This window comes from Perna viridis, chromosome 5 (assembly GCF_037379345.1).
Source record: "Perna viridis isolate PV_CMFRI_1.1 ecotype Kerala chromosome 5, ASM3737934v1, whole genome shotgun sequence".
NCBI classification, from domain to species: Eukaryota; Metazoa; Mollusca; class Bivalvia; order Mytilida; family Mytilidae; genus Perna; species Perna viridis.
In genome coordinates, this window is record NC_142449.1 from 46,123,748 (window position 1) to 46,146,285 (window position 22,538).

The window sequence follows — 22,538 nt, forward strand, 5'->3', positions numbered from 1 at the left end:
AACTACGAAAACTTTCCTATGGAGCGCAATGCAAACCATAAACAATTTAAGTACGAAAAACATGAAAAATGCTATTATCAAATAGAGAAAAATATCAATATGATTGACTGCTTAGGCATTGGTAGACAATTTAATTACGTTCTATATCAAATGTAATGTTATAACACAAATTCAACACTGTTCCAGCACACTCCCCGCATGATATCAATACCTTTGATATCATTACTAGAAATTTAAATTCAATTGGGTATGAAACCAGTTCTAGTCTGAAACGAGAATCACTACTTCAGTTACAGGTCTTATCTACGACGTTGCCTTTCCATCACGGATTACACGAATTTCCAGTTTACGAACTTTATTGTCGTTACTTGGGAATGCTCTAGTTACAAGTCCCATCGGCCATTCATTTCGTACAAGAGTCTCAAAGTAAAACAATGTCCCCTTCCTTAACGTTTGGTGTGTCACTTGTCCATTTTCTTCTTGTTTGTAAACTAGACAAAAACTCTCGACGCCATTTTGTCCAAAACATATCCGAGAGTACCATTACACGTTTCCACTCAGCTCGCAACAAGTCTTTGCAATCTAGTTCGCCGATCATGTCCGTAGGATCTGAAAATGTCTTCTGAGTCAGTAGAATTCCCGGGGATAATACAAAAGGATCGTCCGTATCCGTCGAAACTGGAACATTTGGCCGGTGATTTATAATGCTACATACTTCGGCCATGAAAGTTACCAAAACATCGTGAGTTAGGAATTTGTGCTTGGATTCTAGGAGGATGGCGTCCAATATCCTTCGTGTCACACCTATAAGTCTTTCCCATGATCCTCCCATGTGTGAGGCATGGGGAGAATTAAAGAGCCACACAGAACGAGAGTCGGTCAGATACTTCTTGACGTTGGTATCTTCGACGTTAACTGCATTAAAATGGAGTGCTTCCGTCGCACCTACAAAGTTGGTACCACGGTCAGACCTGAATGTTTAAACTTTACCACGAATTGCTACGAAGCGTCTTAGAGCATTATTGAATGCACTCGAAGAAAGTTCTGCGACAACCTCAATGTAAACCTCACGTGTTCCAAGGCAAGTGAAAAGAATTGCCCATCTCTTGTTGTTTGCGACTCCTCCGCGAGTCCTTCTGTGAACAACGGTCCATGGGCCGAAAGCATCCACACCAACATGTGTGAATGGAGGTGCGGGTTCGACTCGTTTCTTTGGAAGGTCTGCCATTTTCTGGAATTGTCTTGTTCCACGAAGTCTGCGACACAGAAAACAATTATGGATAACCGATGACACAAGGCGCTTCATGCCGACGATCCAGTATCCTGAAGAACGTAGCGCACCTTCGGTAAAATGTCTCCCTTGGTGTTTGACCTTAGCGTGTATATGTTGAACTAGGAGTCTCGTGACGTGAGCTTTTCCGGGAAAGATCAACGGATTGTTTTCAATGCGAGTGATGCTTGCGTTGTTCAGTCGTCCTCCGACTCGGAGTAAACCTGCTTCATCTAAGAAGGGATCCAACGAAATCAAGCTACTTACATCCATCTCTAATTCACTCGATTTCCGATTCATATGTTTCGTTCTGAACAACTTTCACTAAGAAAATTTCTGCTTGATTAAGAGAAGTCACAATGCTAACATTTGAGATTGAGTCCATTTGCTCTTGTTTAATTGTCCTAGAGTGTATCCATCTTTGTAAGAAAGCTATTGCTTTCACAAGCTTCCGCCATTCGGAGAATCTATCGAATCGTGACGAAAGGTTCTGATTTAATGGAATCTCTTAGTGTCTTAGCTACTGATATCAACGGTCGCACTTCCTTGTCCGCGTCAGAATCAATATAAGCAGTATAGTCCTCTTGATCCGTTGAATTTTCCTGTCTACTTAAGAATTTAATAGGTCCATGTATCCAAGTACTCTCCTGAAGATATCGAGCGAGTGCCAAGACCGGCCGGGTTGATAGAAGTTGGAACATAATTCCATTGACTTGGTAAAGTCACCTTCCGAATGCGTCCTACTATGTTTTCGACGTATACATAAAAGCGTCGAGTCTGGTTTAAGATGTAACCAAGGACAACTTTGCTGTCAGTGTAGAATTTCAGTGTCTAGTGTAAGGCTTGTCCTCGTCAGAGATTCTGAATGTAAGAGAGTCTTGTTCGAGATTCCAGCAGAGTCCTAAGCTCCTTTGTAGCGGTATGTCATCAGATTCAAAGTCCATACTCTTGAGATCTTGCGCAAGGTCCTCTTGTGGGAGCGAATCCATCACCTTACCGCTGTTCGACGCGAATTTGTGCAACTTGATATTTCCATTGTCCATAAGAGTTTGCTGAGTTCGTTTCAGTAGACTAACCATATCATCATCGTTGTCTGTCGAGATAAGACCATCATCGACGTAAAAATGTCGATGTACAAATTCCTGAACGTCTGGATCAGCCGATTCGACGCACTTTCTGAGGCCTCAGGTCGCCACTGCAGGGGAAGGGCTATTTCCGAAAACATGCTTGGTCATTCGATAAGTCGTAAGTTCTTTACTAAAGTCATTTTCTTTGTGCCATAAAAAGCGAAGAAAATCTCTATGATCCTTTCGAACAGAGAATGAATAAAACATCTGACGAATATCAGCCATAGCCGCAACATGATTCTTCCTAAACCTCATCAAGACACCCAAAAGAGAATTGTTCATGTCTGGTCCTTGCAGTAACACTTTATTAAGCGACACATTACCAAACTGAGCTGAGGAATCAAATACACAGAGTATCTTTCCTACTTTCTTGTTGTGATAAACACCAAATACAGGTAAGTACTATGTCTCGGTCTGTTTGTCAACAGGGTTAGCTTCTTCTGCGTGACCATCTTCTAAAAGACCTTGCATAAATTCCTTAAAGTATCCTTGTTTTTCGGTATTCATTTGAAGACTTTTGTCCAATGACTTGGCACGCCTTATAGCCATGGAGTAGTTGTTTGGCAAACGCTGTCTATTTGGTTTGAACGGTAAAGGTGCACACCAATTTCCGTTTTTGTCCTTGTCAAATTCATTGTCCATGATATTCAGAAATAACTTATCTTCTACGGACTTTCCCAACTTATCATCGTAAACAGTGCGGTCGAAAACATGATCTCCAATGGGCAATTCGTTAAAGTCATAATTGTCCTTTTCATTCTGACATTCGAGGACTTCACCAACTCTTAAACTATTGGAACATGGTTTCAGTAAAGACGGACGACCATCTGCATGGATGTAGGTCTTGAAAGATTTGATGCTTTCGTCTACGTGCTTATTCTCCAAACATACATCACCAATAACTACCCACCCAAGTGGTACTTTCTGAGCATATGGTGCGGTATTCGTGGGTCCAACGATTTGATCTAGAACATGGTGAGCCAATAAAAGATCACGACCGATCAGTAGAAGTATATCAGCATTTTCGTCCAAAGGCTGAAGTTCAGTACAAATTAGTTGTAAGTGTTCATGAAACATTGCAATATCTGGAGTGGGTATTTCCTCTCGATTATTCGGGATCGCATTACATTCGATTATAGTTGGTAGATCCATCTTAATCCTTCCGTCTAAAGATTCAATACTTAGTCCTGAAAGTCTACGACCAATAAGAACAGTCTTGCCTGAGCATGTAGCTAGAGTATAAGTTTCTGGCTTGCAATTCACACCAAACGAATCGAAGAGTTCTTTTCTCCCATGTGATCTGTTGCTTTGTTCGTCTAAAACAATGTACGTCTTAAATCTCTGCGATGGATGGTCCTTTGTGGAAACATAGGCCGGGAGTATCTTAGCACACGACTTCCCAGTAAATTGTCCTTTACAAATCTCGGTACATGAATTCTGAACAGATGCATTCCGAGAAGGTTCCATTCTTTGACCTTGATTTGCATGTGGGTTCTTAAAGTTATCAACATGACTTGTGCCGTTGCACTCTGAACATACGATCGTTTCTTTACAGTTTCTGCTGAGATGATCATTAGATCCCAGACATTTAAAAAAAATGCCATTATCCTTCAATAACTGTCGCTTAGCTGCCATCGACATCGCTTTAAAAGCTTTACAGTCGACTAGACAGTGGAATGTTTTGACGTTCTTATGGATCACATATTTGAGTTTCGATTGACCTTCACATTCAAATACTTGATCATCCGCTCGTATATTAGTCTTTTGTACCTGCAACGGTACCTTGAAGTTTGACTTATCACTTTTTGGTTTCTCATTACGATCCGTCTCAAAGTTGAATCCAGGGTCGTTATAAACACTTGCTTGATCAGAGATAAATTCTACGAAGTAGGAAAATGGAGGAAAGGCGACTGAGAACGTTTTCTTGTAGGTAGTAGCACGGTCTCTCCATTTGACTGAATTCCAGGAGGTAGTTTAGTAACAATCGGGTTTATTCCAACAGAAGTGTCGAAATACCTCAGGAGTTTTTCATACACAGGATTGTCCTTGTTTGACTGTATTTCACAAAGTAAATTGTGCAAGTCGTACATTCGTTTCTTGTCCTTGAATGTGAATCGTGGAAAATTGTCCAATTTAGACTTCAATGAGATTTCCACCATTTCTGGACTTCCGAAGCGCTCCTCAAGACGTTTCCATATCTTGATGATAGCAGAAGACGGATTGTCAATGTTCGACGTTCTAATTGATTGGGCGAATTTTGAGGATTCTGGCCCAAGCCACTTCACGAGAAGTTCTGCCTCTTCGAATGGTGATACAGCAAGTTCCTTGATTATAGTCTTGAAAATGGATTTCCAGATCCAAAATTATTCTGGTCGATCGCTGAATCTTATGAATCTAGACATAAGTAAGTCCTTTTTTAGCAGAAACCTATAAAGTTCGCTCAAGTCTGAATTGTGCTGTGAAGATATGTAATTGTCCGTGTTAGGATTCTGTTTGTTAGTGACAGGTATATCACAATGTGCATTGTCTTGTGTATGCATATCCTTATTCCTAGGCAGAAAAACCTCAGCATATGGGTGAAACTTGAATATATTTTCCGATTGATTCTTTAACCTTATATCTTGTTCATTAACGTAATTCTGAGTTCGTTGGAACGTGTCAACTTTAGGAATGTCTTTCAAACTAGGAGTAGAGTCTGTGTCACTTTCGATGTTCATTCCTTCTACCGAAGCTTTATATTCAGCAAAGGCTACTGCTGCCTCTTTCTGTTTGTTTAATAATTCAATGTCTGTCTGGATTTTAACTTTCTTTAATTACATTTCGGCTTCGATTTTCTTAAGTTCAGCCTCCTTCTTGGAAAATTCTAATGACGTTTTAGCTGCTTCCGCTTTTGCTTTCCTTTCAATCATCGTGCGTAAAGATGACCTTGTAGATCCTGATGTGCTTGAACTTTTAGTGATCACTGATTTAGTTTTCTCAAACTTGTCTAATTCTTTCTGCATGCCAGAAAATATCAATTCTAGTCTACTCGAAATTGTCCTGAATTCATGGTTATGGTCCTGAAGTTCCTTTGCACTAGTATCAAAATTGTTCTTTCGCTCAAGATATTGAGAAAAATCCTCACTCATCCCTTGATACTTCAAAAATGCACCTTTAATACGGCTTCTGCACAATTCAATAAAATGATATGATAGGTTTTCATCAGTTGCATAAACGTCTACTTCGTATTCTAAAGTCTATTTCAAACGTTCTAATTTCTTTTTGTAGTTTTCAACAGTCCGGTCATATTCGCCCCTGGCCTTCGGTGTAAGCTTCCGTGTCCTAGTATCGTTATCCGTTGTCGTAACCGGGTTGTCATCTTGTTGAACCGAACTTTCATCATCCTGAATCGTTGTGTCTTGTTTGCCTTGTTGATCTTTTAGATTCCTTTGCTTCTGGTTTCACGTTTTCCATGGTAGCTTGCTGATGTAATTTCTTCACTGTATTGGCATAGCAAAGACCCAGTCAGTTAAACCATGTTTATTGACACATTGTTCAATAATCCAAACAAAGAGGTGAAGAAATTGTGGCCTACCTAGGTTAGAGGAATTTAGTGAGTACATTTGATGTAAACATTGCGTTTAAAAGTAATTAAAGTTCGATAACTACGAAAAGTTTCCTATGGAGCGCAATGCAAACCATAAACAATTTAAGTACGAAAAACATGAAAAATGCTATCATCAAATAGAGAAAAATATCAATATGATTGACTGCTTAGACATTGGTAGACAATTTAATTACGTTCTATATCAAATGTAATGTTATAACACAAATTCAACACTGTTCCAGCACACTAAATATGCCACGCCTTATACACATTTTGTCTAATTCTTTCAAAGAGAAATACTTAAATTCCTTCAAAACTCTTTCAAAACTTCAGAATAATAGTTACAGAAGTCTCATGCTGATAACTTTAGAATAACAGCCTATATATATAACAATATAACAGAATAAGGGTATAAAAGATTTTCATGGCTATTCTAGACTAGTAAGATTCCTAATAAATTTGAATCCAGAACGATATTTAATTACTTGAAAATAAAACAAGTCTTGTCCATATCAGTATGAATTGATTCCTGTCGAATGAAGTATAAAACAATACCCTATACAAATATTCCACTCTTTATTTTATCTAATAACGAGTAGATAGCCAATAGTTAATTACGCCTTAGATACGAACAGTTATGAACAGTTTTGAGTTTATAAAACATTTTTCAGTAAAAAGTTGTACAATTATATCAAATGATATTTCTTTTTTTTCATTTACTATTCTGAATTGCATCTTCAAGTCACTTTCACGATTACATTGCCGATTGCACGTTACAGCAAAACATTTCGAGAGGTTTGCAGATATGTACATTTATCAATACAAATTTAAATTACAAATTACAAATATAACAAACCGTCTACGAGTTCAGAAATAATAAATACTAATCAATTTCTGTATTAAATACAGTCAAACCTCGGTGGCTCAAACTCCAAGGGACCATTGAAACGTGTTCAAGTTATCGGGAGGTCGTGAAATTAAATTTCCGGATTTTTTTTTCGTTGTCGATCCGAGTTCAACTTTATCGTTAGAAATTGCTTACTTTCTACGAAGTTTTGTTAGTTAATGGATCCTTTTCATTCTCTTTCGGAAAATTATGTTGACTTGTAGATATTAAAAATGCTATGTTTGCTTTTAAAAACGTTAAAAGTTCGAGTTCCTTGGTCAATATTTTGTTTTCATCTGATTGTCTTTGATGCTTTCATCATGCCGACTTCGAAACATTCTCGAAATTCAATTAGTACTATGTGAAGATCAAAATTACCTAATTAGCGATGACTTAAATATTATCTTTAATTAACTTAAATGACAATGATTAATGATAGGGTTTCAGTTTTTCACACCTCTTATTACCGAAGCTGACAAAATGGCTCACGAGTTCGAGTTAGTGAGGATTTTTCTCTTAGAATCATTACCAAATGGACCGATTATTCAGTTCGAGTGGTCGAGAAATCGAGAAATCAAGGTTCGAGAAATCCAAGATTATTCATATTGATTATATAGGAGAAACTTTTGGCACTTTCAATAGTGTTCGAGAAATCTCGGGTGTTCAAGCCATCCGACTTCGAGTAAATGATTTACGGCTTGGCGTATCTACTGTCCTTTTAATAAATGAAAATATGGGTCTTAATTCAAGAAAAGGGATACTATTCGGTAAAATTTCAAGATTTCGAGGTAAAAACAGAAATACAACATGTGCTGGATTGAAAAAATGTAAGGAAATATTTGAATACAATTATACCAATAATTATTTTAAAACACACACACAAGACACAAACACTGGTTACTCAATGCAAAGACGAATTTTGAATAACTTACAAAACGTCAATGAACCGCAAAACTTATCCTTGAAACACGTGAATATCAATATCAGTTGTATTTTATATTAAGCCACCACTGAATCGATGCCACTGCTTGTGGAACGAAAATGGCCGAAGATTTTCATCCCCATATTAGTTAGACGTGTCTGACCAGATTAATATCCTAAATTAATAATCTGACCAGATTAATATCGAATTATTTGTCGAAATTTGCGGTATTATGAAATTAAGGACCACTGAAACACTGAGGCGTTATTATCTGTATTGCACTCGATATATATATTCTCTGAGCTGGATTTGGCTTCCAATGTCGATAGGTACTACTGTATACAATCGATTTGCGGGTAAAACTCTCATTGTGTTTTTTTTTTTATTCTATTGCTGCCGATAAGAAGTTAGACTTTGAAACATGGGTACATGATACCGGAATTAGCATGTATTGATGTGAAGGATAGTTTTGCATTATCACTTCTTTTTTAGGATTTTTTTTAATCTTAAATATTATCTTGTTTGAAGCGGAATGTACGACACTTGTTTAAAGCAGAATGTACGACAAAATATAAATTTCAATTTCTTTTCACATTCCAATTAGATATTTTCATACCAGCTCAAATGTAATTCACAAGAGCGAAGCAAATCAAGCTATATATATTGATAAAAACTGTTAAAAAACCAAAACATAAATTAAACTTTTCCCAAACACTAGATCTTCTATTGAATAAGTGTTAACATTATTTTATCTGAAAACGAGTCACAAAATAAGGCTACAAATAGAAAGGGATAAAAAAAACTGACACGGCACTTTTATAAATTCTTATCCCGAAATTTATAATTATCGCAAATAAAGCCAACAAAAATAACCATGTTTCCCATTACATTGAAAATGGTAACTTAAAACACTAATTTACTTAAATCAAAAATACATCTAAAGCATTCTACTTTTCCAAGTTAAATTTTGAATTATTTGTCTGGTTATTATCTCCATAGATAAATGTACCGTACCTGACAAATATTTAATATATTTAGCCATATTCACATATAAGTTTGACGTCCCTAAAACAAAATGAAAAGTTTCATAATGCTTTGTGGTTAATCATTTGTGTTTCGTTCTTATAATCATCATCATGTTCATCAATTATGATTTTGAAACATGGCTTTGCTCAAGTATTTCACAGAAAAGAACTATAATAAATCTTTTTAATGTTTTTTTTCTTCAAATATTTAATTTATTTTGTAATGTATCTTCAGTCATATATATTGCATTTTGAGCATACTAATTGTTCAAGTTTATTATTTTACGTATCTAACCGGAACTTACTTAAACAAAGGCATGTCTATTGTCATCCGTACACTACTCTTGAGAAATGCTTCCCACAGTTTTCATTTTTTCAAATTCCTTTAAATACATAGATTCTATCTGAAACATTTTATAATTATGTACCTGTTAAATAATGCAAAATCATTGATGTCGTTCTATCGACAGCCATTGTCAATCAAATCCACCAATACAACTATTGTTTGTTGTTCTGTGGTCAAATAAATCATATTTGACAAGAAAATTGTGTTTAGTACAGTGATTCACAAGTTTAAAAAACTATTAAAAATTATTCACAACATTTGTAAAAACAAGTTTAAAAAGATATGCTTTTTGAAGATTTTTTCCTGGTGTTATTATATATAAGACCCATTTTTCTGGAAATAAGTACCAGTCATATTCCATACAAGGTAAGTCTTCCGAGAAAACTATTTCAATTGAGTTCTTGTAAATAATTCAATTATAAGATATGTGATAGATTTTCTTTGAAATGACTTCCTTTTTGAATTATGAGTACATCTTGTAACTATTAATGTTTAGATCTCTATCTTTTTATGCATTTGATTGAAATTCTGCTATTGAAAGAGGGTTTACTTGAAACATGATTATGGTAAAGCTTACCGAAATGCTCATATAAATCGGTATTTTCGTATATTTTTCATTCTTCACTTAATTTGACTTCATTCATGCAATGCTATTGACATTCTAAGACCATACTGTTTAATATTTTAAGTACAACTTATGTGTAAAAAAAAACCTCATGCCAACCGAAAATGATTTTTACGAAAAACATCAAATTGTCAAATTTTATGAAGATAATGTACTTATATCATATTTCATTACTTTGTTAATTGAAACCATAGCACAGTAGTTAGTTCATAAATTGTATTCTACAACTACCTTTAAATACCAAAGCATACATTTTTATTATTCAAACATTTTTGTCAAGTTTTTCGACCTAAATTAAAACTCTCACTTCTAAGTTCGAGCATTCAAGATCCATAACGTCAAGCAGATTGTACATATATAATGCTTTTCATGTGTTGTTATTTTTTTTAACTTTTTCCAACATATTGTAAATTGTTTTTCCCGGTCTCTTTATAAAGTATGTTTTTAAAAGTTTTTTCTTCATAATTTCCCAGAGCGGTTAATTTATACAGATTTTAGTTCAGTTTTTCCTTTGTTTATCTATTTATCTGCCTTAAAAATTTGTCAAATGTAAAATTAAAGGTAGCGTTTACTCATAATGCCATATATTATATAGTAACAAACATGGCTAGAAATGTTTTAGTTAGATATGTTTGTCCCACCATAAATTATGAACGTTTTTTTCTCTATTACAAAGGAAAATGAAGCTCCTAATTCTGTTCCTTCTTGTTGCTGCAGTAGCTGCCAGTAAGTATGACTAATATTTACAACGATTTTCTAAACTGACAGTAAAGAAATTTCTTGTTGGAATAGATCATGAATTTCTCCTTACTGTAAGCGTTTTCTTTTCGCAGATGGCATTTTTAGCGGTATCTCGCAAGTAATCAATTTCCAGAGTATCAGTTTTACTGTTATAGTGTTAAACGAAATTTCGCAAATACTTTTTTGCGTTTTTCTATTCACCGAGAAAATATAAAAAAGTACATGGCGTTGACAGTATTCAACCAAGAAATGTGAACAAAACTCATGGTGTAATTCAGCTTTAATACAGCTTTTTAATGGTTTGATAGTCACTGTAACTAAAAGACAATATATAAAGGAAGAAACGTCTTAAAAATGATATCATAAGTGATATTCTTTCGGTTTGCCTTTTAATCGGTAGTCTGTTCGTGTCTATTAAGTACTTCTCCGTCTGAAAATCAGGCAAAATGTGTGTAGAGATTTTATTGCATCATCGAAGTATTTATACCTTATAACCTCGAGAAATTACTGTCAAAGTGTTCGTAAAGTTTGCCTTTTTAAGATATTGATAGGTCAAATTTAGTTGAAATGCACTATGAAAAATGTCGGGAAAATTTTCCCGAACTTTTTCCCTATATAAACAGTCAAAATATCTACGTCACCAATGCTTCAGGATAAATTTAAATAGCCTTTCAGTTGTTTTCTAGATGTGTTTGAAAATGTTTGAGCCAGATTGAGGAAAATGATGTGCCACACATTGCCTGATTCTTACATAAAATGGCACTTTAAACATATAATAGTTAATTACATATGTCGTCATACATCTAAAGTAAGGATAATTCAGCAGGACCAGGGCGGAGCCTTGGTAGGGGGTCCAGGGGGGCGAAGCCCCTCCCCCCCCCGGAAGCTCCGCGGAGATAGCGTTTTAGAGCATCATTTATGCCTCTCCTGGATGTATTTTATCTATAAAAAAAAACAAAAAACAAAAAACAAAAAATTGGCAAAATTAAGTGCAGGCAAAAGCTTTTTTGCCTAATGGCAGCTACGCGCCTGTAATTGTTTCGGTGACGGTACCACCAAATGAATCCAAAAGCATGTAGATCTTTATGATCTGTATAGATGATTTTGAACTCCATGAAAAATTTCCACAAAAATTGGTTTGCATTTCTTTGCACCATTTTAATCATATGTTAAAATTTATTATACCATATCAAACTTTTCTGTAATCTTTAAATATTATAGATTATAAAGGCTACTACGGTAGCGGTTATGGCGGAGGTTACGGTGGTGGCTATGGAGGCAGTTATCCAGGATATGGCGGTGGTCGATGGGGATACATCAGATACGGATATGGCGGCTTAGGTGGTGGATATGGAAGCGGATGGGGAGGCTATGGTGGACTCGGTGGTGGATGGGGAGGATATGGTGGATTAAGTGGCGGATGGGGAGGATATGGTGGATTAGGTGGCGGATGGGGAGGATATGGTGGACTTGGTGGTGGATTCGGGGGATATGGCGGATTGGGCGGTGGATTGGGAGGTTATGGCGGACTAAGTGGAGGATGGGGAGGATATGGAGGTTACGGTGGATATGGCGGTTATGGTGGTTATGGAGGCTATGGCGGATATGGTGGTCTTGGCGGTGGATATGGCGGATATGGTGGTCTTGGCGGTGGATATGGCGGTTATGGTGGTTATGGAGGCTATGGAGGATATGGTGGTCTTGGCGGTGGATATGGTGGTCTTGGTGGAGGATTAGGAGGATATGGCGGCTATGGAGGTGGATGGGGAGGAATTTGGGGTGGAGGAATCGGAGGTGGATGGGGAGGCAGAGGAGGCAAAAAAGGTACTTACTAATGCATGTTATTGTTTAGTAAAAGATATTCTTGAATTTCAATAACGTCAAACCTGGTTTTCATCAAAACAAAACCTTAACCAATGCAATACAAGAAAAGAATAACGCGTCTTTGTTATAAATACAAAATCACTTATCTTTAAATTTCTTTCTTCATTTTATTTTGCATTCAAGCACAAGACATTTCAATTTTAAACATAAAAGCAAGTTTATCACGGTTTACAAAGTAAGTTCTGGACACGTTTTATCTGTTCATTCTTTTGTTTTGATTGATGGTATTAGTGGTTGTTTTCCAGTAAAGTATTTTTTTAATATAGGATCTGTCTACTGAGCAGTTGGAACGATTCCTGTCGACATCATATCTGGAAATTGGGGTTGACACATCGACTTCACACCATTATATATAATGTAGCTTTTTTACATCTTTTATCTTAAATAAAGCATTTAGCAATGTACAATTCATATCTCTTAATATCATCGAACTGTTTCATATCATATACCTTTACAAAACTTCGATGTCCCAATTGAACCAGAAAATATTGTGAAACGCAAATGTAAAAATAAAAGAAAATATTTACAGAGTTCACCAAAGTTTTTCAACAAGTGTAAATACACCTTTAAGTAAGCTCTGAAAGACCTGAAAACTAAAGTCATAAAACCCATGATAACAGAACATCTTCCGAATAAACAAAAAAGTTATATTACGGCATAAGGACAGAAATGTTTCATATCATATACTGTTACAAAACTTTAATGTCCCAAGTTGCGCCAGAGAATTGTTAAAACCATAAGAAATTAAGCAAACGTACGTAAAAATATTGTCAGGTTTCGCATGAGTGTTTTGCGCTAAGGTAAGAGTAATCAAGGGAACCAAGGTTATAGCGGTAATCAAAAGAATGTAATCCAAGGACAAAGACCAGACATGGAAAACAGACACACACAACAAAGAACATAAAGTAACTAAAATCATACATACAAAGTAACAAAAGTAAATGAGCAACTCGGACTCCACTAAAAACTGGGAGCATGGACCAGGTGCACCGGTAGGGTAAGCGTCCTCTGCTTTTCTAGAAATACCCACCGAGTTGCTCATAAAAAGTCAAGTCCGGGGTAGACAAACGAGGAAAGGTAAACTATGACCCGTTGAATAAATCAGTTTTCATGGTGCTGATGGATACATCATAACGATCCACGAGTTCAGGATGACGACCATAAAACTTCTATAGTGATGACTTCAATCTTGTAGCAACATAACCCTGTTCCAGGAGCTTATTTGTTAGAGTTCTAGCGCGATACAAAAAGTCAGCGTAGTTTCGGCAAGCTCTGGCATAACGTATGAGTTGTGATATGAACACTCCACATGCAGGAGCCGAAGGGATGTTGCCACAGATGAAAGGAAAGTTGACAATTCTGAATGAAAAGTCATCACCTTTGTCGCTAAGTTTGGTCGATAGTTTACCTTTACCATCGATTTCTAAGTGTAGGTCAAGATATGAGGCTGACTTCACAGTGTCTGTAGTATCCTTTATCTCAAGTTCTTTTGGGTAGATGCGATGTATCAAATCCCCGAAATTAGGATTGTTTGAAGATAATACGTCATCTATATAGCGGAAACTGAGATCGAAGGATCTAGCCAAACGATATTCTTTCTTTCTGATCAAATCAGCTATAAAGTCCGCCTCATAAGAGTGAAGATATAGGTCAGCAAGTAAAGGAACACAATTTGTTCCCATTGGAATGGCGACCGTTTGCTGAAAAACACGTCCACCACACTGGACAAATATGTTGTCGATTTAAAATTCCAGCATTTTGTAAACATCTTCCTCTGTATATTTGGAAGATGATTTGGAATTATTTCTCACAAAGTATGAGGAATCTCTACCAAGAACTATATATTTGTATCTAGGTGTACCATCTTTTTTGGAAAAACAACGATGTATAATGTTAAGTCGAGATTTTAACTGAGTATGGGGAATAGAAGTATACAGTGTTGGTTTTTAATGCTATTATATTCAGATAATATTATTGAACTGATTGTCTCCTAAAGATCTTTCGAATTTTTCAGGATCCACATTGAATTAATACCACTACGGGAGTAACAAGTGTTGTGGTAGGACTGCAGACCCTCTTTGACAGTAGTGAGTATAGTAGTTAAAAGTTTTGAAAGAAGTTTGGTGGTACATTTTGCAGATCCAGCTATGAAACGGTGTTTGTATGGATTCTTGTGAAGTTTAGGAATCCAGTACATAGACGGTAAATCACAATCATCGTCCTTGGTAGAGAGACCAAAAGAGGATAGCACTGATTTATGGTGTTTCACAATCTCTTCTTTGGAGAGAATGGTAACAGTATAGGTCTTATCACTGCTATTATTTTCATGTTGTTTTGGGCTTTGTCTGCTGGTATGACAACATATTTGTCATGTATAGTAGACAATGTTTTTGCTACATCGGGGTCTTTGAAAACTGATAAACCTCCAAAATTCCCCTCTAAAGAGTTGTAAATTTACCTTGTTCATAAAGTTATATTTTGTTTTTGTTGATTAGTTTTTTATTTAATTTTTTTTTTCTAATTCCTAAAATAAAGTATTGCTGTAATTCTCACTATTTCCTGACCGCAATGAAAAATACAAACAACGAATTATGAAATAGTTTTTGCCTCAACAACAAATTCGCACAGCAAAAAACGCCATGCTCTCTTAGAATCGGGTAAAATGATAAAAATGGTACAAAAAAGATACACGTGAAAACCCCACCAATCTAACGATATAATTTTACTCATAAAAATTTTAATATAACCGGTATTTGATCTTCACGTCACTGGATATGATCAGAATGTTACAAAAAGGTTTTGGACAGAGTGTTTTGCCCCTGAAATGTTCATTTGTAGTGCATTTAAATTAATTCATACCCATTTATGTTTCAAATAAAATTGGTGTACTAATAGTGTAAATTCATCAGCAAGAACACGTGTGATATCATATATCATATAACTGGCAAGGGAAAACAACAAGAAAGACAAATGAAAATACACACAAAGACGAGTGAAAAAATAGAGGTGACCTTACGTTCTGCAATGAGTTAACCACTTTCTGCTCCTTCTAATACACTTAAGATATTTTTTATCAACAAAAATTGTTGAAATATGCATCTGTTTTTTAAAGTAGTAAACATTAAAACAATGACAGGTACAGTTTAATACAATGTTATATTTATTTTCAATAGAATCTTGTCTGCTGTGACTTACTTCATTACTTACCGAACGTAAGATGTAATTCTGAATGATTTTTATTTGTATTGTCATTTTTCAAAATGTTATATTAAGGTTGTTAATTTCGAATTGATAGAAAAAGAAATAGATGAAAGGCAATAAATGAACCATTGCATTACCTTTGTAGAAATAAAGAAAATACTTACTGAGTTCACCAATAGATTTTCAACTACTGTAAATACACCTTTAAGCATGCTCTGAAAGACCTTGAAAACTAAAGAAATAAAACCCGCGGTATCAGAACGTCTTCAAAATAAATTAAAAAGTCAAATAACGGCACGAAGACAGATTAATGACCAACATATCCTGATGTTCTAGGGTTAAATTAGTCTTAATTGTGAAATAGTTTTTCACTGTGACAAGATTTTAAAGGGGGAGGGTTGTGAACGCCCCAAAGTACTTTAACTTCGCCGGATTTTTTGCGCCTGTCCCAAGTCAGGAATTTATGGCCTTTGTATGTCTTCTTTTGTTTTCACCTTTAGTTTATTTTTATATTACTTGAGTGTATAGGGGCAACTTTTTCACTGTACCTGTCTATAATGATGTTTTTGGGCCAGCTACAGCCTGTCCTGTGAAATGGTTTCCTCGTAGTTCATTGAAGACCAATGGCTGGCCTTGGGCTGACATTTTTATTCCTGTGGGGTTGTTGTCTTTTTGACGTCTACATCATGCCTATTCTCGTTATATTATAAGGCCTTAACCATCCCGATGCTTTTTTTTTATATACATGTGATTGTCACGAATACTTGTACTAATGTTGAAATAAAATAGTCCATGGATCATTTTTGTCATCGAACTTTTAAACTAATCGTGATTTGTTTTCTGTACATTAAGGTATATAATACCTATCACATCCTTTCTGTCATCTTGCAAAAGCAAACGGACATATACATTTTCAATTAACTCACCTTTTTAATTAACTGATGGAAAACCATTTATGCAAGCAAAGCAGAGCATGTTCATTCTTCCGGAGCACACAACGCCACTTCCGTTTTTTTTTTTTTTTTTTTTTTTTTTAGTTCATATTGCTAGTGTTAGAACTCGATGACCCCCAATGTTCGTTTTGAAATATGGAGGAATGACAGTAAATTGCTCTTGTTACTGATTAAGTGGAAGATTATTCCTATTAAAGTTACACATACGTATTGTTATACATAATTCAACAACATAAACAACGCTTCGCAAATTAAAAAGAAAAATGGTTTAAACGGGGCATAATTTTTCAAAACAAAACAATTTTACAAAACTGGGGAAATAATAGCAAGAAAATGGGCCTTCAATGATCGGTGAGAAATTTCTTACACCTGGAGTATATAGTTATAAACGACACTTAAGCTGGTTCAGCGAAATAAACATCACGCTTAATCCTAAACATATTTCATCAAACAAAATTCCAAGTCACACAAGATATACAAAGGGTGTAGAATGACGGACAGGCGAAAAAGATGCAAAATCGTTCAGATAGTTTGATTAAGATCAAACTTTCCCTGATTCTAGCAAATGCAGGCAACACAATAAACAATAACACACGATAACACTCAATTAAAAACCGGCAGAAAATTGAAATGGAGGTTTAAATCTAATGTAAAACCAAGTATAAAGTGTTTCATTGAATATTCTATTCGGTTATGAAGTTTAATTGTATTGTAAAAAAAACGTTTTGGTACATTATTTCTGATTAAAATTAGCACCGATTTCCTTGTATACAATGCCTGTTAATAATACTATATTATGAGCATAGCAACTAAATTCTAATACTCTTTTTCCATAGACACTGGACATTTTATTTGATGGGTGATTTCCAGAAAAAGAAATTAAATTTGGTTCATACTGCAAATGTATCTGGTGTTTAGGTTTCTCAGTTAACTAGATTTTATTTTGTCTTGTTTCTGTCTGGTTTATACTCCTTTTGTATCTGGATTTTAGGTTTTTATGTTGTTTTAATTCAGAGTTCATATTCCACTGTATCCGAAGTCCAAGTTTCATAACCCAGCGCCACAAAAGTAAAAACAAATACTTAAGTCTGAGAATACTCTCAACTTCCATTGTAACTCCAATGAACGTCTTTGAAATCAATAAGGTAAAAAAATTTATCAGACTTAATAAATAATTTTTCAAGCTTTGTGGCGTTGGGGCCTGATTTTTTCTTGTTTCTTTCTCTATGTTCTCTGCTTTGTCTTAAGTTCACTGTCAATAGAGAGTTTAAACTACAATAAAAAGAAAGCAGGCATGGTATTGTTGTAAAAAACAAAAAGTTTATGTACCTATTTCTCCTCATTTATTCATGATTTTAATTCTTATAATTCGTGCAATTTTTTGCGTTTTTGGAAAACAGCCAGCTGGTACAGAGGAGAGAACCCACTGCGGTAGGGACCTGAACATTTCCGGATAGCTTAAAAATGCATTATATTCCTCTTTATCTTCACAAGTATTGCATCTGTTAATGTGCGAATGCTCTTCTACCCAGAATCAATATTTCCACCAAATTTCGCCCTTTATTTTTAAGTTTTATTAAATTATACCGTGTCAACTTTGTGTTTGAAACAGTGCAACTCAATCACATCTGTATAGTGCAACCTGAGATATTTCATCAACAAAACCACAGATAATTCATAATTTCACTTGATAAGATAAGACTTGAATTGGCCAATTCAGATTCATCTTCCGTCATAGCAAACAACGTTGCTCCGTCGCAGCATGTTCTTAAAATACGTCTTGGCCTATAGGAACTTCATGAACAATCATCACACAGTGCAATACATTTACTAAAATGGTCCATTAAGAATGTTTAACATATTTTACAAAGATAATTATAATTACATTATTAATATTAGTAGAATATTGATAGAAACTTTTTTTAAAACGCATTTTAAAAAATAACAGAGACAGTAAAGAAATGTTTATTCAAACTTTGGTTATCCTGTGGTCTAATTAATCATTTTTGACAAGAAAATATTGTGTATAGCAAAGTTATTCACATGATAAAAAAACTATTAAAAATACTAAAACATTTGTAGAAGCAGATTAAAACATTTTGCATCTGTTTTTTAACTTATTTTTCATATATAAGACCTGTACTTCTAGTAGTCTCTACACAGATTCCAATACGCCAATACAAGGTAAGTTCATAACTTATGTTAATGTTAACTTGTTAAATTTGTGTATTGTTTTAATCAAATGTTTTGATTAACTTGACAAATACATTCAGCCAATTTGTTTTCCTTATTTAAACAAAGAAAATAATTTTCTTTCATCTATTTATTCTTTTATATGTTTATATTCAATTATTATTTAGTTATCAGGGTGTCAGTCCGTTTTCCGCCCCTTAATCATTGAATGTTTTCAATTGAAAACGTAAGAATAATCAAGGAAACAAAGGTTTTAGCGGTAACCAAAAGAATGTAATCCAGGGATAAAGACCAGACATGGAAAACAGACATACACAACAAAGAACTTGAAGTAACTAAAATCATACATACAAAGTAACAAAAGCAAATGAGCAACTTGGACTCCACTAAAAACTGGATTTTCTTTCAGCCCTTATATTATTTTGCCATCTGTTTCTGAGAAATATTTGTCATGAGTTATTCTGTATATCAAATACAGAACTTTTTATGGTTTATATTGAAACTTCAGAATTAAATGAAAATTGTAGAAAATGTTGCTTTTAAGTTTTTAAATATTTATTGATGAATGTGTGAGGAGTGGCCCTAAACAAATGATCTACTTCTGATTTTGTTTAATCGAACAAGACAGTAATCAGCCGATCAACATGGATCAACTCCTTTGAAACCACCAATGTTGAAACTTTGAAGGATTGTTTACTGTGTTTAACAGAACGGCTATCAACTTCTGAAGTCACACATGTGGGACCAACAGAAGGTGTGGCCTTAAATTTTGCATTTAACAATTTTAGAAAACATAAATCCCGTGGTGCTTGAAAATTTCGTCATGTGACATCTTGCGTGAATTTACGTGAATGGGTTACATTTGTAAAAGCATTTGAAGTGGTTGATTAAGAATGTACCAATATTAAGAATATATGTAATCTATTTAGGCATTAGGGCTTTTCTGTCTTTCAAAAATTTTCCCCATAATTCAGTAAACATGTTGCAGTCTCGTGTATCCGTCTTCCATTAATCATGTTTTGTTTGACATGATTGACATTAACAAACAATTCCTACAAAATGTAATTATCAACAATTGTCTTAAACAACAAGTAAACAGTTTTTTTGTGGGTTGTATCTTGTCAAAGTTAACATGTAGATACTAACGTAATTGCCAACGTTTACTGTATTTAAGTTTTATCTTTAGTGACTGTTCCTTTGCTCGTCTGTTTGGATATTTTTAAATGTAAGTGTTTGTAAGAATCGGGCAAAATTTGAAAAATCAGAAACATGCATGTCAAAACCTCACCGATCTGACAATATGATTTCACTCCAGGATAATTTCTCTATTTGAAAAGACTAATATTTGGTCTCTGCATCACTGGCTGTGTTCAGAAATTTTTGAGATTTTGAGATTTTTGACAGAGTTATCCGCACTTGAAATGTTCATTTTCAGTGCATTTGAATAAAATTGTAACTTAATGGTCCAGCATGATATGGAAAATTTTGTCGGTTTTCTTTGATTCTGATGTTGCAAATAATCAAATTACACTACCAAAATGATGCGTTTTTTGTTTTTTTTTTTTTTTTTATATATACCATGTTTCACCTACTGCCTGATTCTTACAGGGACTGACACTTAATGTTTTGCTTTTATACGGTGTACAACTTCTAATATAAATTATTTCTTTGATAAAGAAACATGAAGCTTCTGATTCTGATTCTGATTGTTGCTGCCGCATCTGCAAGTAAGTATTAAAATAATGTCTTAAAAGAAATCTACTAAAATAGTTATGGTGTATCGGTCGCAAGAATCACATGATTATTGGAGATGGTAAAATGAAGTGATATGAAGAATAACAGAGGTATTAACAAATAGAACACAATGGTATTAGATCAGTTTCAACCCCTCTGTCTGTATATAAGCGAACTAGATACGCTAAATCAGAAGATTACATATTAGGTTATTTACAATTTGTTTTATTATTATTATTGCTTTATTCATATCGACGGGTTTCCGACCGTAAAAAGAGAATTGAAATATTAATACAACTTATCTTTAAATAAACTTATATTCTAATGAAAAGTTACAAGGAATTGTTTGCCTGATTGCTTTGCAATACTTATATTTATGATATATATTTCAGACTTTAAAGGCTACTTCGGTACCGGTTATAGCGGCGGCTATGGTCGGGGATTTGGATCAGGAGGGTATGGCGGAATAGGAGGTGGCTGGGGAGGATTTGGAGGAAGATTAGGAGGATATGGGGGAGTCGGTGGTGGATATGGGGGATATGGTGGACTCGGTGGTGGATGGGGAGGATACGGTGCAGTCGGTGTTGGATGGGGAGGATATGGTGCAGTCGGTGGTGGTAGGGGAGGATACGGAGGTTATGGAGGATTAGGTGGTTATAGAGGGTATGGTGGATATGGCGGTTATGGTAGTTACGGAGGCTATGGTAGATATGGTGGTTATGGAGGCTATGGTGGATATGGTGGTCTTGGCGGAGGCTATGGTGGATATGGTGGTCTTGGCGGTGGATATGGTGGTTATGGTGGTTACGGAGGATATGGTGGTTATGGAGGCTATGGTGGATATGGTGGTCTTGGCGGTGGATATGGCGGTTATGGTGGTTACGGAGGTTATGGTGGATATGGTGGTTACGGACGCTATGGTGGATATGGTGGGCTCGGTGGAGGATATGGCGGTTATGGAGGCTATGGTGGATATGGTGGTCTTGGTGGTGAATTAGGAGGCTCCGGCGGCTATGGAGGTGGATGGGGAGGAATTTGGGGTGGAGAAATTGGAGGGGGATGGGTCAGCAGAGGAGGTTATGGTGGTAGTAAAAAGGGTATTTATTAATATTTTTATATTTAAAAAAAATATTTTTAATGATTTTTTAATGTAAATAATTTCGCACAAAGCGTTCATCAAAACTTAAACTTAGAAATGTCATAGCATTCCCATGATGATAAAATTGGTCATGTCTATTTCCATTTTATTGTGCATAACAAGAGCAAGATACTATTTTTTTTTACTTTGAAATATTAAAATACGCTGTTCATCTCACAGTTCCGGACACATTTTTGGTCTTAGAATATTACTATTTATTCTTTTGCATTTTCTTCCTTGAGTGATAATGTCACTAAATGGAAGTAATTTAGTCATTTATTTTCTTTATATAAAGGATCTGTCTACTGAGGAGTTCAAACGCACATCTGGAAATTGGGATTGACACTTCGACTCCACACCATTATATATAAAATGTAGCTTTTATACATTTTTTATCTTGAATAAAGCATTCAGCAATGTACTTGTTGTACCTCTTCCATTTCTTCTAGAAAAAATAAGAAAATACGAACTAAAAAACACAATTACATGTATCCTTAAAATCCCAACTCAAAAAAGTCATACATCGTTGTTACTCCAAAAGAGATGGTACACCTAGATACAGATATGTAGTTCTTGGTAGAGATTCCTCATACTTTGTAAAAAAATAATTCCAAATCATCTTCCAAATATACAGAAGATGTTTACAATATGCTGGAGTTTTTTATCTACAGCATTTTGTCCAGTGTGTTGGACGTATTTTACAAGAAACGGTCGGTATTTCATTGGGAACAAATTGTGCTCCTCTACTTGGCCAATACTTAGAGATCATTGGCAAATAAAATAATTTACCAAACTATACGACAAACGCGATGACTTTATTCCGTATTGTCAACCTTCCTTTAATGTGTGGCAACATCCCTTCAGCATATGCTTATGGAGTTTTCGTATCACAACTCATACGTTAGGG

At 35.1% G+C, this 22,538-nt stretch overlaps 3 protein-coding genes across 5 annotated transcripts; 2 read left to right on the plus strand and 1 right to left on the minus strand.

The window, feature by feature from the left end:
* Nucleotides 1-979: 979 nt before the first annotated feature.
* On the minus strand, nt 980-1,543 carry LOC148617936 (uncharacterized). Its single transcript, XM_088585155.1, has one exon. The coding sequence runs from the start codon at nt 1,541-1,543 to the stop codon at nt 980-982; it is 564 nt and encodes a 187-aa protein (XP_088441281.1).
* Nucleotides 1,544-9,389: 7,846 nt separating this feature from the next.
* LOC148617937 (uncharacterized) lies at nt 9,390-12,819 on the plus strand. Of its 3 annotated transcripts, none has more exons than XM_088581665.1 (5): nt 9,390-9,528; nt 10,464-10,513; nt 11,750-12,189; nt 12,238-12,352; nt 12,679-12,819. In XM_088581665.1, exons 2-5 carry the CDS (start codon nt 10,468-10,470, stop codon nt 12,690-12,692), a joined length of 615 nt encoding a protein of 204 aa, XP_088437791.1. In that variant the 5' UTR covers nt 9,390-9,528; nt 10,464-10,467; the 3' UTR covers nt 12,693-12,819. The 3 variants fall into 3 exon arrangements, with proteins under 3 accessions (XP_088437791.1, XP_088437790.1, XP_088437789.1); XM_088581664.1 differs by having other exon boundaries at nt 9,391-9,528; nt 11,750-11,941; nt 11,972-12,352; XM_088581663.1 differs by having other exon boundaries at nt 9,391-9,528; nt 11,750-12,352.
* A 5,910-nt stretch (nt 12,820-18,729) lies between these two features.
* Nucleotides 18,730-22,069, plus strand: LOC148617938 (uncharacterized). The gene is made up of 4 exons (XM_088581666.1): nt 18,730-18,750; nt 20,437-20,486; nt 20,886-21,590; nt 21,927-22,069. The coding sequence occupies exons 2-4, from the start codon at nt 20,441-20,443 to the stop codon at nt 21,938-21,940; spliced, it is 765 nt and encodes a 254-aa protein (XP_088437792.1). The 5' UTR covers nt 18,730-18,750; nt 20,437-20,440; the 3' UTR covers nt 21,941-22,069.
* Nucleotides 22,070-22,538: the final 469 nt, after the last annotated feature.

Excerpts from the sequence above, each read along its gene's own strand:
- LOC148617936 (XM_088585155.1), bottom strand. The coding sequence starts at position 1,543 with ATGGATGTAAGTAGCTTGATTTCGTTGGATCCCTTCTTAGATGAAGCA.
- LOC148617937 (XM_088581663.1), top strand. The coding sequence starts at position 10,468 with ATGAAGCTCCTAATTCTGTTCCTTCTTGTTGCTGCAGTAGCTGCCA. Across the intron at positions 10,514-11,749 it reads TGTTGCTGCAGTAGCTGCCA|ATTATAAAGGCTACTACGGT; the intron begins GTAAGTATGACT and ends TAAATATTATAG.
- LOC148617938 (XM_088581666.1), top strand. The coding sequence starts at position 20,441 with ATGAAGCTTCTGATTCTGATTCTGATTGTTGCTGCCGCATCTGCAA. Across the intron at positions 20,487-20,885 it reads TGTTGCTGCCGCATCTGCAA|ACTTTAAAGGCTACTTCGGT; the intron begins GTAAGTATTAAA and ends TATATATTTCAG.